This window comes from Glycine max, chromosome 10 (assembly GCF_000004515.6).
Source record: "Glycine max cultivar Williams 82 chromosome 10, Glycine_max_v4.0, whole genome shotgun sequence".
NCBI classification, from domain to species: domain Eukaryota; kingdom Viridiplantae; phylum Streptophyta; class Magnoliopsida; order Fabales; family Fabaceae; genus Glycine; species Glycine max.
The window spans coordinates 40,093,111-40,108,850 of record NC_038246.2 but is presented as its reverse complement, the minus strand read 5'-3'; the positions used below and the strand labels follow the sequence as shown (position 1 = coordinate 40,108,850).

The 15,740-nt window shown below is 34.1% G+C and overlaps 2 protein-coding genes across 6 annotated transcripts; one reads left to right on the top strand and one right to left on the bottom strand.

Moving 5' to 3' along the window:
- Positions 1 to 4,113: 4,113 nt before the first annotated feature.
- On the top strand, positions 4,114 to 8,250 carry LOC100789308 (ankyrin repeat domain-containing protein 13C-B). The gene is made up of 2 exons (XM_003536087.5): positions 4,114 to 6,302; positions 7,390 to 8,250. Exons 1-2 carry the CDS (start codon positions 4,512 to 4,514, stop codon positions 7,774 to 7,776), a joined length of 2,178 nt encoding a protein of 725 aa, XP_003536135.1. The 5' UTR covers positions 4,114 to 4,511; the 3' UTR covers positions 7,777 to 8,250.
- Positions 8,251 to 9,026: 776 nt separating this feature from the next.
- On the bottom strand, positions 9,027 to 14,488 carry LOC100789833 (uncharacterized). 5 transcript variants are annotated; one of them, XM_006589141.3, is made up of 10 exons: positions 14,342 to 14,488; positions 14,080 to 14,144; positions 13,083 to 13,604; positions 11,913 to 12,304; positions 11,230 to 11,479; positions 10,872 to 11,037; positions 10,673 to 10,775; positions 10,440 to 10,568; positions 9,665 to 9,883; positions 9,027 to 9,455 (listed from the first exon to the last, which is right to left on the bottom strand). In XM_006589141.3, exons 3-10 carry the CDS (start codon positions 13,318 to 13,320, stop codon positions 9,174 to 9,176), a joined length of 1,779 nt encoding a protein of 592 aa, XP_006589204.1. In that variant the 5' UTR covers positions 13,321 to 13,604; positions 14,080 to 14,144; positions 14,342 to 14,488; the 3' UTR covers positions 9,027 to 9,173. The 5 variants fall into 5 exon arrangements, with proteins under 5 accessions (XP_006589204.1, XP_006589205.1, XP_006589202.1 ...); XM_006589142.3 differs by lacking the exon at positions 14,080 to 14,144; XM_006589139.3 differs by lacking the exon at positions 14,342 to 14,488 and having other exon boundaries at positions 14,006 to 14,081.
- Between the last annotated feature and the right edge of the window lie 1,252 nt (positions 14,489 to 15,740).

Here is a 15,740-nt window from a genome sequence, read left to right as displayed (position 1 = left end):
CTATTCAGTAAATAAGTTTTTTAATAATTTCTTAATAGCTTATAATATTTTTTGAAATATTATTTAAAGTAATGTTTTTTTAGAACACTAGCTTCTAAATTTTATATTTTTTTTCATTTTTATCCTTAATATATTTATCTGATTTTTTGATTATCTTTTTAAAATAAATTATAATTTTATTATTTTTATGTCATTTTATACTTTTTAATTACTTTTACAGTTAGTTCTATCAAACACTTATCATTTAATAAGTTAATTTTCAACTTTTAACTACCAACTAAATTTTTAATTAGTTTGACTAAATATTTAGTTTATAATTTTTTATTATGGTATATAAGATATCTATCAATTTTATTGTTGGCTAATATTTATTAGGGTATCTAATAGTTGATCACTTTTAAATGGAATACCCTCTCTTAACTATCTTTTTCTTTTTACAATACTCAAATGCTTTATTTAAGGAATTCATTCCATCCTCATTTTTTTATTCAATAATTGTGATTGTAATTATATTTTATTCTTTAAATTAAACTATTCATTTTAGAGGAATTAATAAATCTCTACTGAAATTGTTTGTGATATGAAAACAAGATAAAGATATATAATTTCAAAATTTTGCATTCTCCAAGTCCCTCGAATGAAGCTTATATTTCATCAATCCTTTCAATGTAGCTTTATGTTGGTTTTCCTTCTGTCATAAAACCCAGTTTGGGTCAGCAAAGACATTCATGCAGATCATATGTCATAAACTTAAAATACGGTGATAATATGAAGGAGAAGAAGTTTGTGTATTTAAGTAATACTGGTGTAGTGGATGAAACTTGAAAGCTTAAAGATGTAACTTTGCTAGAAAACGGAAATTCGTAATAGAAAATGATTCTTATAATTGGCCAGGCAACAAAAATTAGACGATTAATCATATATGATATAATAAATGTTAAGAGAGTCTATCTAAATTAGTTAAATATGCTACACGAGTTATTGTAAATCTTCTAATTATCTTTGATTCCTATTGATAAAAAAAATATGATATTAGAAATTAAAAGTTGTAACTTGTACTTGCTTTGATGTTATTTGACATGAGACATCCTTGGCCCTGCTAATTAATTTGATTCTAGGTAGTCTTCTTTAGCATCGTATTTTGCCTCAGTTGGTGTTGGGAGCACATGTTATAACAGTTGTTCTAGTTTCCACGGTTGTTCAAATCGATCCCTTCAAACTACTAATGCAGTTTGTTTTTAGCAAAGATGGTCAAGGAGTGCATCATTCTTCTAAAGCAACAAAAGCACAAACAGGGAAGCTTGTAAATTGTAATAATGCGCTGCCAAAAGAAGAGAATCTTTCTAAGAGAAAGCAACAAAAAGTTGTGTAAGTTGAGGATCTTCTTGTGAGATGCCATGGGACGCATACAGTGTGTCAGTGTGATTTGAAATGGGCTACAATGAAATGTAATAATGTAAGAGCCTATGAATCAACATGAAGGCTTGAAGTGCGGACGCAACAAAGACCGTGGATATTATTCACCATTCTAGATTAACTGAGGAAAGGGGTGGGGCCATCATAAATCCAATTTAACCAGTTAACTTCATCCAACTATGTTTAGTTTGATGTTACAAAAATAATTTTGCAAATTCTAATATAAAATTGTGCATTTTAATCACGATTTTATTGTGTTGTTTTTTTTAAAATAATAGGTAATAGTGATTCATGATTTTGTTGTGACTTTCTTAATCCAAAATAATAGGTAATAGTGATTCCGTTGAACACAAATTTGTAAAAAACAAAAAGATAGGAAAGGAGAGGGAGGAAAAAGAGGTTGGGAGGAGAAGGGGGGGAAGAGGGAAGAGAAGGGATGGAGAAATTCATATGGGGAGCATAATAGACTTTTCTCCTCTAGGTAGGAGTCAAGAACAACTAGAGTAAGGCCAATAGCAACATTTTTACTGGGGTTATATATTTTACTTTCAGATGTTAGGCCAGCCCAATAGCCTAAGACAACACTGCTACAGTTAGGGAATTGTTACGCGCACCATTCATTTTGCTGGTACACCCAGCACAACAAATGTAATTCCCATATTACCCTCAACAATCTGTATGTGGCCTATACGATTTTTTTAATTTTTTATAAATTAATTTAAAATTAATGGTTCAAGTAGGAATCAAATCTATGACTTTCAAGTTATTAGCACAACACTCTAACCAACTGAGCTAATAGGTTAATAATATTATAAAATAATTAATATCAATATATATAACACTAAAATTTCTAATGTATATTTAATGTACAGGTAAATATATATAATAAATTTTATGACAATTAATTTTGATCTAATAATTAATTTCTTTACATATATAAATTGTAAATGAAACCTATGATTGTTATTTAATATATATATATATATATTATTAAATCAAAATTAATTATAATAAAGTCAAAAAATATATTAGTAGATTTATGTTAATAATTTATTTTTTTACATATATAAATTTTTATTAAACCTACGATTTATATTTAAAATTTTTATATGGAAATAAATTAATTATTAGATTAAAATTAATTATCACAAAATTTATTATGTAAATTTACATGTGCATTAAATATAAATTAAAAGTTTCAGTCTTATATATATTGACATTAATTATTTTATAATATAATTGATTTATTAGTTTAATTGACTAGAGTGTTGTGTTAATAACTCGAAAGTCACAAGTTTAATTTTTATTTGGACCATTAATTTTAAATTAATTCGTAAAACATATTTTTTTTTTAAAATCATATGGCCAACATAGGCCATACGGATTGGCTTATATGAATCCGAAACCAATTCTCTTAGACTCGTTTTTGTTTTGTTTTGTGCCTCTTCCTTTCTTAATTTGAGAACTTTGGTTCCAAAATTATATGTAGTGTTTTTCATTTTCTAGGATTGGGGCGTTAAATTTTTCATTACAACCGATCATGCTAATACATGTAATATGAAGTCGAAATAATTTTGAAACTGGTAGGACTTATTATATTATTTTTCACATATGGTTAGTCATGTCTCTATCTTTCTTGTCATAGATTCTCTATTTTTTTAAAACAAAAACCCTTCATTTTTATCTACTTTCACTCATCCATTTTATTTTTATCCATCATATTACTCTCTTTTCTACCAAATACTTCAGTAAGAAACAAGATTGGTATTGCCCACCAAAATTCTTGGTTTCTCACAGCCAACCACGCCTGGTATGTTAGTTAAGTTAAATTCTATTATGCTTTCATATTTCAATCAATGGGTATTGATATCTTTCTCAAGTAAGATATCTTTCTTAAATAAATCAATAAATTATAAACACGTGTACTTATAATATTCACTTTATTAATAATATAAAGTGAATGTCACTCATTAAGGATGTTAAACTTAAGAATTTTTATATAGATTTATGGTTGAAGTAACTGGCATGACAATTTTTACATAAGTATAGTTTGCTCATATATATATATATATATAAGTAACAATATAAAGAATTGCAAAACAATTTTAGGTTCTTAAAGATGATACTATTAAAAAAAAAAAACTAGTTGAAATTCTTAAATGTAACATTGTAAGGTAAAAAACAAGTTAAATAACTCCTCCACAATTACACTTCTCGAGAAATTCTTACACATCAAGATCAAGTTACTATTATTGGCCATTGCCAAATATCTTTATCCAGGTTTCCATTTTGTTGCTTGCAATAATGTACATGGGAATTGGCAGGGCAGTTAAGAATCGAGAGCCGCGTAGAAAGGAGAAACAGAGAATGCCTCTGAAAAATTATGAAAGACAGTGACTAGTGAAATAAGTCGGTAAATACTAACTACAGAATGAAGATAAAAATCCCGTGGCGTGTACTATTTATTTGTCCAACACAGAAATACAATTAAGCAAGTGAAAAATGAGAACTAGGAGCTGCTAGCCTAATACTAGTAACTAATAACCCTTTTTTAGAATAATTACTAATAACCTTGAGTCACTGGTAATGTAATTTATCATGTATGGCTAATGCCAGGCAGTGCCGGCATATTTTAGGTTAAGTGATAAATGGCCGACTACTATATAGATTTGGTTAATTGATTGATTGAATTGAATTGGTTCCTTGAAATATGAATATCCTTTTAAAGCAAGTGCAGCACTGAACACAAACATTTAATAAAAAGTGATATGGAGTAATTAATGAAGACACCAAATCCAAAAGCAAAGGTGGGGGCACTCACACTCACACACACACTAGACTAGAATTATAGTAGTAGAATAGTAGAAAGATCCCCAGCCCGGAGAGACAGTAATAATAAGTAGAGTGAGGGAGCAACGATGCTATCTCTGATCTCTCTGAGTGTGTGAGAGAGAGAGAGACCGTGTTTGTTCATGTGCTTTTGAGTTGTGTGTGTCAGCATTAGATCCAATCTCTCTCTCTCTCTCTCTCCCAATTCAACCCTAACTAGCCCCAAACCCATCGCTCTCTCCCGATTCCCCTCCCTTTCATAATTGATGCACCTCGATCTCCTCACTCACTCGCCAAATTTCCACAATTCTAAAAGCAAAAACATCACTCTCTGCTCCAAATCTTCCTCCGCCATCACTGATTTGAATCCAGCTTCGCCAAGAAAGGTTTTTGGAGCAATAACCGATCCCAATCTTAAAATCGATTTGATTTTTGCTTTTTCCTTTTTCCTTCTTGCGTCTATTACAGTGATGACAGTAGCAGCATATATAGAGAGAGAGAGAGAACAGATGGAGGATATATCGAAATACGCGCACAGTCCTGCACACGTGGCAGTGGCGAGACGCGACCACGCCGCGCTGCGCCATCTCGTGTCCACCATCCCTCGGCTCGCGAAAGCCGGGGAGGTCAACACCGAAGCCGAATCCCTCGCCGCGGAGCTCAAAGCCGACGAGGTATCAACGGTCATCGACCGGCGCGACGTTCCTGGAAGAGAAACCCCTCTCCACCTTGCGGTGCGCCTCAGGGATGTCGTCTCCGCCGAGATTCTAATGACCGCCGGCGCCGACTGGAGCCTCCAGAACGAGCACGGCTGGAGCGCGCTCCAGGAAGCCGTGTGCACCAGAGAGGAAGCCATCGCCGTCATCATCGCGCGCCACTACCAGCCTCTGGCGTGGGCGAAGTGGTGCCGCAGGCTCCCCCGCATTGTCGCCTCCGCCGCTAGAATCCGTGACTTCTACATGGAGATTTCTTTCCATTTCGAGAGCTCCGTTATTCCCTTCATCGGCCGCATTGCGCCTTCCGACACTTACCGCATTTGGAAGCGCGGCTCTAACCTCCGCGCCGATATGACCCTCGCCGGATTCGACGGCTTCCGCATACAGCGTTCCGATCAAACTTTTCTGTTCCTCGGAGAGGGTTATGCCTCTGAGGATGGGAAGTTGAACCTCCCACCGGGTTCTTTGCTTGCTCTTGCTCATAAGGAGAAGGAAGTTACGAATGCTTTGGAGGGAGCGGGTACGCAGCCTACTGAAGCTGAGGTTAATCATGAGGTTTCTTTGATGTCTCAGACTAATATGTATAGGCCTGGGATTGATGTTACTCAGGCAGAGCTTGTTCCGCATTTGAATTGGCGGCGGCAGGAGAAGACCGAGATTGTGGGGAATTGGAAGGCTAGGGTTTATGACATGCTTCATGTGATGGTGAGTGTGAAGTCCAGGAGGGTGCCCGGGGCAATGACCGATGAGGAGCTTTTTGCTGTGGATGATGGGGAGAGTATGGTGAATGGAGACAACAATGATGATCAGTATGATGATGTGTTGACTGCTGAGGAGAGGATGCAACTGGATTCCGCGCTTCGAATGGGGAATTCTGATGCTATTTGTCAAGATGAGGAGCCTGGAGGAGGGTTTGATGGGCATGAGAATGGTTCCAATGGTGGTGGGGTTAAAGAGAAGAAGGTATGGTTTGGTTGGAACAAGAAAAACATGAAGGGTGGTGACGAGCCTGAGGATTTGAAAACCACGAAGAAGTTTTCGGGTGATCAGCAGAAGCCGCAGCCGCAATCTGAGTTTGTGAAGGAGGATCCCGCGGAAACAAAGAAGGGGAAGGATAAAAACATTAGAAGGAAAAAGAAGAAAGGAGGAATTAATGAGTCTAAGAATGAGAGTGAGTTCAAGAAGGGCTTGAGACCTGTCCTGTGGTTGACACCGGACTTTCCTTTGAAAACAGATGAGCTTCTGCCTCTGCTTGACATCTTAGCAAACAAGGTTAAGGCTATTAGGAGACTCAGAGAACTTTTGACAACTAAACTTCCTCTTGGAACCTTTCCTGTTAAGGTAACCCAAATACCGTCGTAACCTTCAGTGCTTAACTTTTTTTTTTTTTTTTTTGTTTAATGCGTTGTTGCTTTGCTCTCTATTCTTGTGGTTGCAAATTACAATATTGACATATGTAGCTTTGGAGGACAAAAATGGGAGTTAGTCTAGAGTTGTAGTTTGTCTAAACATGCTTCCTCCTCCTCTTCAAAATTCTTGTTTTTGGATTGGGGGACCGGGTTTTCTTTGATTTTGCATGAGTTACAAATACTTTTTCTGCTATCACAACACAAGTGAGTGCAATACAATTTCTTTGATTTCGAGTTGATGCTTAACTGTCGCTTATAGAGATTGATGAATAAATTGATCGTTCTCTTGAAATATGCTACTATCGTTCCATTGCAGTATTGCCAAATATGTGGCTTGGAGTTCACACCATCAATATTTAAGATGTTTATGGTTTTTAGTTTTTTTTTTTCCTTTGGATATTTGTTCTATAATTGAACACTTGCATTGGGGTTGTGTTAGAAGAACGAGACTTTTCCCACCGGCTTACCCCCAGTATTCTTTAGGCCGATACATGTAGTTGCCCTTCTGTGGATTAATTTGTGAAGATGTATAGTTCTTCATCATTTATGCAGAAGTATCAGAACTATATATTGCAAAGCAAATTACATAATATTGCCTTAAATTTATCAATATTGCACTAGCTTCTATTCTGTTATTCATTTTAGATTTGTCTTCTGGATATGAATACACTAGCACTCCAAGAGTGGAGTCATGTTGGTGTTCTAAATGTAATGGACATAAACACTAAGAACACCACTTTTAAATGCAACTGTTGTATGTACATTACTGAAACCAGCCACCTTGACCTTTTTGAACATTTTAAAGACACTTTTAATCATGTCGAGTATATATTGGATATGTGAAAAATATGTTGGTTAATATTTTATATACAAAACTAACTAATTTATCATATAATTGCACATATCTATTTCGCACTGTACCCTTGTAAAATGACATTGTTTGACTGTTTCTCTGTTGTGGCATACTTTGCATCAATGCATCTTTTTTTATAGGCATCTGGTTATGCACTGCTATGCAGGTAGCTATCCCTATAGTCCCTACCATACGGGTCCTTGTCACTTTTACAAAATTTGAAGATCTTCAGCCAGCAGAGGAGTTTTCAACTCCACCCTCCAGCCCAGCATACTTCCAGGATGCCAAATCCAAGGAATCAGAAGGGTCTACGTCATGGATTTCATGGATGAAAGGAAGTCGTGGTACGCAGTCCAGTGATTCTGATAGTCATAAATTTAAGGATGAAATGGACCCTTTCAGTATACCTTCGGACTACAAATGGGTAGATGCCAATGAGAGGAAACGCCGTATGAAGGCAAAGAGAGCCAAAAGTAAGAAACATAAGAAGCAGACAGTTGCTAAAGGAGGAGATGGAATGCAACTAGGGAGTGACGATGTGGAAGAATACTAATAGCATGTTATCTCTGTAATTGCTGCTTTTGTTAATCGTTGTCAGAGACAAAGTGTAAGAGTCATTGTGCACAGCTGACTTTACTTTTCACATTGGATCATCTAGCCAAGAATTTACTTGAAGCTTTTTGGGCGATCGATTGTTACTCTTTAAGAAAAGGGTGCCACTATGTTTTTCCCCTTTCGCGATGTTGGATTATGAAGACTTTGCGTCATCTGGAAATAATTGTATTGTCATTTGAAGAGAAAGCGAAGAGAAAGATATAGCCTTCATTTACTTGACTTCATTCTGATTTTGCCCAAGATACATTACCTGTATTTGTATGTACATCTGTATCTCTGATTGTTGGTTTTGCATTTTTGTGAGTGGTATTTGTGTTTTCATTGTTCGTTCATGAAGTTTTTGGCTATTCTTTTGAACTGACTTTGGCCTAGCGAAATTTGTTGAAATATGTATCTACATCATTGAATACAAGGAACCTCTTTCTTTTTTCACTTTTAATAGTTTTTTTTTTTATACATTTTTCACTTTGATATTAGCTAGGATCTTTGGTGTTTTTTTTTTTTTGCAACTAAGTGCATAATCTAAAATTCCTTATAAACATGTTATATTTCCTTATCTAAAGAAATCATTCAGTACCATTTAATCGGTATTTGTCTACTAATAAGCTGGTAACAAAGTGAGACAAAGTTTTTAATGGACAAAATTAAGATGTACGTATAAAATTTTGTAGTCACTAATTCTTTGCTTTTTAAGTTTTTATAGTTATTTTTTTAAATAAAAATATAACATGTACATTATTCTTCATCCACTTTTTTTCTCTTGTATCAATTCTTTGTATTTGAGATGTACAGATAATATACATGTCATATTTTTATTGTAAGAGCAAAAAAAATATCATATACACAAAATGTTCAGATCAAGCCTTTGATAAATTTTCAGTGTAACATGCAATATTTTAAAATCTTGGGAGTTCATGAGTGAGTAAAAAAATGTCTTTAATAATTAATATATTTGGTGTTGAATATCTCAGGTATTGGTTATATGGTTATAGAATTTGGAATTTTGGATAGTATACATATTTCTTAATAGTCAGAATATACGTCCATTGTTTATCCCTGCTAGTAAAATTTTGAAGAAGGAAATATTCCATACCCAAAGCTTCGACGAATTGCCTAGGAACTCCACATGAAACAGAACAAGAAAGAACAATGCAAGAAATTACAGACTCTAAAAACAAGGTGCAAGCATTTTGATTGTATCGTCATCACTCTATCAATAAGAGATCGCGTTGTTTTATTTTGTTTTTTGCATATGTACAATAATTATACATACAGAGAATCATATTGCTATGGTAGCCTAGCCACTGATGATTTAATTTACAAACGTGTAACTCTCTACCAAAATCTGTCTTTATTGACACTCAAAAACCCAGCCATTACCTTTCCCCCAGTATTTCTCATTCCATCTATAAGAAAGGACCAGGAAGAACCCAATGCCCCAACGTAAAAATCTGAGTCAGCAGCCATCAAGAAATTAACAAGTGGATAATTTGTGCTGGTCTCCCTTCCCAGACTGGCTTCGTAGGCAGCCATTGACATGTTAATCTTAGCTTGGCGTCTTACCTTTGTATAGTAAAAGTTCCAATGAGAATATTCTCTGGTCTTGTCAATTACATCCTGAATCAAATAAGTCTTATGTCAGTGTATAACAAACTACTACTATCATCTAAAAAGATGACTCCAAATGATTACCAATTAAAAAGCGGTATATATTGAATGTTTTGGTATCTCGGGATCGAGCCCAGTTCGTATGATCGAATTGTAAAGACAATTACCATGCGAACTGAGCATCCCGATGAAAGCTGTGTATGTAACAATCATAGTACCTGCATCTCAGTTGACAGCCAAATGTTATTAAGGTGAGGGAAGTGTCTCCGAGTCCTATCCGCAAGCTGCATGTATTCTTCAAATCCAACTACCTTCATTTCGCATGCTTTGTCTCCCATCCTTACATGCATACATAGAAGAGGCCTAGGGACCCATGGCTTGTGATTGGACCAAACGTATTCATCAATATCATTAGACCTTGCCCTGCCACTACTTTCCTGAGACATAGTAGTAAAGGAAGGTAATTTTCATCAATACAATTTTATTTTTTTTTGAAAAATATACTACTACTACCGTTTTATCCAACAATGAGAGTAGCTTGAGGGGGAAATTAGGTAAATAATAATTTTTCCAATAGTAGGACACTAGGACCTACTTTCTCTCTCTTCTAGATTATATGACTTTTAAGATTTTGACATGTAGTGGGAAATACAATTAATTTATTGAATTTCAAAGAAAAATATTAGGTAATTTTCTAATATATCTTTTATTTTTCTAATTAATGACTCATTTACTCTTCCTTCCTATATACTACTTTCACTAAGTATTTTGATTAAGGATAGTCTTCATAAAAATATTTAATACAACATTGATTTTGTAAAACAACATCTATTTTTGAATAATTTTTTCTTCTCTAAAACGTCATATAATCACAAATGGAGGGAGTATTTGTATTCTTCCCGTGTTTAGATGCAAAGCATGGATAAACTGTACTACTTCCACTCTTTAATTCTTTCATGTCCAGCAAAAAAATAGTGCAAATTTAAGTACAACCTTTGGCCAATCCCCAGCAAGACTTTGAAGGACCATTTCTGCAGCTAATTTTCCAAAGCTAGCATGGCGGGCCTCATTCATTAAATTGCATGTGTATTCAGTTGGGAACCTCATTAAGTAGCGTACTGCCTGAAAACAATATTTATGGCAACTAGATGAAATCATTAAGTATTACTAAAATGAGGACTTAGCATATATAACTCCTTTTCTGCAAGTCTAACAGAGTCCGGTACCTGTGCTCTCCACCACCGTATATCCATTTTTCTATGAGAAGCTAACAGAGTCCCATTTATATCAGTAGTAGGTTGCAAATAATTCCACTGAAGACCCCATTTCCTGATATTGACATTGGAAGAATAAAACTCCTACACGTTCAGTTTCTCAGCATGGAAAGAATCATAAATATCAGATTGCAGTTGAGAGGTTGGTTACCTTGGAGTAGGTCCTGCCCATATATGCTTTGTTGTATAATTTTCTTTTGTGGTCACAATTCCCTTACTCCACGCATCTTCACTTTTCATGAGTTCAAATGCACGCCGCCGACATTCCAGGGAGGTTTCAGGAAAGAAGTAACAACTCCAACTAGAACGGGAAGACCCTACATATAAAAAAGGAGTGTACGCTTTCAATATTATCAGAATCACATTGGTTTCTTGTAACAATATTTAATACTATTTTAAGGTTTTTGTTGTGAGCATAAGTTCACATTATACATAGGTTGTTATAACTGAAATAGATAATACAATAAGTAATGGCATGGCTTTTAATTATTTTTTCACAAAAAATATACCTTTGCAACCCCCATGTTCAGCTCTGTTGTAATAGTTAGTGACAAGGACTCTTCCTTCGTTGATTGCAATACCAAGAAGTCCACACATGCCAGCAATCTGAGCCCCAATACCAAATCCAGGTAATCTCTCCCAGTCAGTGACAAGGAACTTGACATCCGGGCTACTACAGTTTAAAGGATGCTGATGGATCCATATGTCACGCTGCACTTTTCTAGTCAAGGGATAGTTTTCTTCATCGGACCCTGCAATCTGCAAATGCTTCTATGTGAATAAACTTCACAACATTCCATCTAATTCTTTAATCATGAACATTGTAAATGTCATTTTTATGTTCTAAAGAAGTTCACAAATCCTCCTTAAGAAGAACCTATATGCTGTTTTTCTGTAAAAATTCTAAATGTTGAAATCATGCATTAAAGAAAAAAGATTGAACTGGACAATATTTAATTAGTGAGGAAAATACTAACCATACTTAGCTCTGCTTGGAAAAAGAAATGTGTTTTAAGAAACAAAAAAGCTACATAAACAACATTTGGTTATGAAATGATGATTGTTATGGAAACAAATGCCATTTCACTAGTATATTTGGAGGCAACAACAGACCAAATATTGATACCAACAATTTGTAGGTGAAATATTTTATGGTGAATCCAAAACACTAGAGAGATAGTTAAGAACACACCCATGGTGGATAAGCCCCCTCAGAGACTGCATCATGCCTAAGATTTTGCATTTGCTCATTGATTGCAGCGACAGGGAATGTCTGCAAAGATCCCTTCCAAGTTGTCCATGGTGGGAAAACCTCATTTCCTTTACGCTTATCAAAATAGTCATATAGCTGTGTTTTCACCTTGCAGTTTTCCAAATGTGGGGCATGAGGCAAACTGGACCCACTAATTCCATGTTTCTGCAAGTGCTCTTTACCGCCACTTGTAGGTTCATTCAACACAGCACTCCATGCTGAATAAAGCAATGAGACTCTCTCATCGTTATTTTGCTCTCTGCTGCTCTTAGAATCCTCTAATCTCTCAGTTTCCTTAAGCTTAAACTGGCAGTCCGAACGTGTAACCTTGTCTAAGTAAACAAAGAAAACACATTCAACTGTTAATTACATTCAATCTTTTCATCATAATCAATCGGATTAATCACAGTATTACTCCATCATTAGGATCAGTTCTACGTGTCTTGTTGTGCAATAAATAGTTATTGTAGTCAAGAGAGGGTATAGCTCAAGTTGAACAAAGCACACGAGTTATTGTAAACTCCTTGACATTGTTTTTGAGCGGATAAAAATTAATAATTATTATAAGCATGTCATAATTGTAATGCTGATTAGGCAAAACAGTATATACTATATACTCTCTGGAATATGCAGTCCAAAGTCAAAAAGAATGGTTATTAGAGTATGCTTAACGTAAAGCCAGCAATTACTAATTAAAGTATCCTTTAAAAGTTGCTTCATGACCAAGCCTAACAAGTTCTATCAAGTTCGCTTCGCAGATAAACGTCCTTGAATACATCAAACTTTTAAAAAAGTTGGAACTCATAATAAACCCGGTTCTTTTTCTTCAAGAAAAGAAGAAAAATAAAATAAAAACACGAAGAAGAAAAGGAGAAATAAAATTGGTTCCCCCACTTATTAAGATTTTAAAATTAAATACAGTAATTCTGTATAACCCAGTTTCAAAGTTTCTTTCTTGAATTAGCTAAGTTCTATCAAAGAAGTAAAAGTCATATGAAAACAGAGGAAGATGCACACTGCATCCACAACCTCATTACCATAAAACAAAATATAAAAAATAAAAGAATAAACAAGAAATGGTTCAAACAAAGGAGAAAGAAATTGACTCACTGATATCATTAGGAAAAGTAGAATTCCCTGATGAATTACTAGCCATCGACATGGTTGAAAACAAAATGGGACTAAACTGAAAGGAGCCAAAGGAAGTGAGAGCAGCCATGAACAGAGAGGTGAGGCATACACCGCAGAGAAATCCCACCACACAAATTTGACAAGGAAACGAGTTTCCCATTTGCAAGGCTTTCTGGGAAACCACTCTCTCAAAAGACTTATGATTCAGTGGCTCCATTTCACTTTTTTTCCCCTCACAACGATTCTTTCTTTCTTTCTTTCTTTATTCAAAAAGCTTCCCCCACAGACCCTTTTCCTCATCTACTGTACTTCTTCTAACAAGTAACAACACTGACTCGTGACTGATCCACACTTAGCTTCTTCTTCTTCTACTTGTGACTCCTTCAACCACACTACAACCACTCCAAGGAAATAGAAATAAAGAAACTCAGAAAATCACACAATTATTTGCACCTGTCTCCTTAAACACCTTTGTGGGACCACCCTTGTCATCCCTTGCAACTGTAAAATTAATGCAAAGTTTCCATCAGAATTTATCAAGGCCACTCTCAAACAGAAATAATAATATATAAAAAGAAATCTACATATCATCATAGATACTTCAGCAGCCAGAATAGCGTCATAATAAAAAGTTACAGAAAATGTAATTCACGTATTTTTTGTATATACAATACAATCATCGTATAACAAAAATATTAATAATACTATGAACAGTAGAGAGAAAGTGATGGGTTAATAAATTTAAGTTGAAAGAAGAAGAAGAAGGTCTAACCTAACCCAACCGAATTATTAGAAGCTAATGACAAAAATGTAAATTTGGAAAACTGTTTCGAAAACAATTAAGGCTTTGTGAGTTATGAAAAGACATGCAAATGCAAGGTGGAGAGGAGATAAACACACACATGTGATGTAATGAAAACGACAAAAGTTCGAATCGGGGGATGAAGAAGATAAGAATAAGTGGCAACAGCTTTACCAGAACCACTCAGAAACAGTGACACGGATTTTTATCTGAAGTAAACACCGCGCGTGTATAAATATCTGTTGTTATATAAAGTTAGTTTGATGAATAAGAAATAATGAAAGAAAAGAAAAGGATGAGTGGATTCGATCTTTTTTGTTAATAAAAATTAAGAAACTAACATTTAATTATAGATAAAAAAAAACATTATAATATATTACTAGTTGAAATTTAGAAGTGATAAAAATAGAATTGAAAAGGGTGAAAAGAATAGGACATTTGTCCTGGCCAAAGCAAATGGAGGAGAAAGCCTTGGGAAGGTGAAGATCAGGAACAGAACAAAACATGTATATACGAATGAAATGGAGGTTAGGTTGAGAATCGTGAAGTGTTGGTGTTGGGGGAGGTTACCAATGGAGAAGAGGATCACATTCTGGTATAGTTGCCACATATATTCTTCATTTCATTCTTCTTCCCTATTATCTGTGGTCCCCTCTTCTAATGTTTATCTATCTGTCATTTATTAACCCAAAAACCTTGGGTCAGTAGGTTTTTTATTCCAAGTAGAATTTTTCAATTTACATTACCGAAAAGAAAGGAATCAGTGCACTTGTCATGACTTGTGAAATGTGGTCATGGAGGTGAAAAGAACACGCCACGAGAAAGAGAAACTTTCCATGTAATGCTTTTACTATACCAGTGAACAGACAAATGAGGTATAATTAGGTTGGAGAAACCTTGTTACTGGTACTAGCATTCCATGCATCTACTTTAATTCGCCAACAAAAAGTGTCATTTTCTTATTTATTGATTTTTTTGTAGAATTATTTTTCAATTGTTAGATGGGATTATAACATGACTTTAAATTAATTTGTCGCAAATTTTATATTATAATGCATGTTATGTTACATAAATAAAATATTGAATACTAATAATAACCGATCTAAAAAAATTTACGTTGTTAGAATAATATTTATATACATAAATTTGTTAAAATAGTTTTTTTAAGACTTAAGTCAGTTAAGTTCCACTTTAATTATTTCTATACATAAAATAAATCAGCATTGGGATACTTTGGTGCAAAAAAAAAAAAAACACATATTTTAATATACACTTTTAAAAAAATTAATATTAGGTAAGTTTACCAAATAAAAAATAAATTTAATTTTTTTAGAAATCAGATATATCTTCTAATTGAGGCATATAGAACTCAAGATCATTAGTTAAGTTAAAATAACCTCATGCTCAATGACATACCTATTCTTATGTAAAGATAGATAAATATACCTCTTTATTTTAATAAAATCTAATGTATTTATTTTAAAATTTTATATTTTATATCCCTAATTTTATGTGTTTGAACCTTACATATTCTCATGTGATGATAAATAAATGCACCTCTTTATTTTAATAAAATCACAAGTATTTATCTTAAATTTTTATATTTTATATTTCTTATTTTTATGTGTTTGAACTCATTATACCTCATTTTTCATTTTTATGTTAATGTTTTTTTTTTAAAAAAAAAAAATAGATTGTCCCAATGACCTCGAGTCCTAGTCCGACTTTACTCACCAATTGTTCCACGTGGTTGGTGGTTTAAATTCGACAATTTTATAAGAATTTATAAATTTAGTTTCATTTAATAACAAAAAATATAAAATACAAGGGATTTA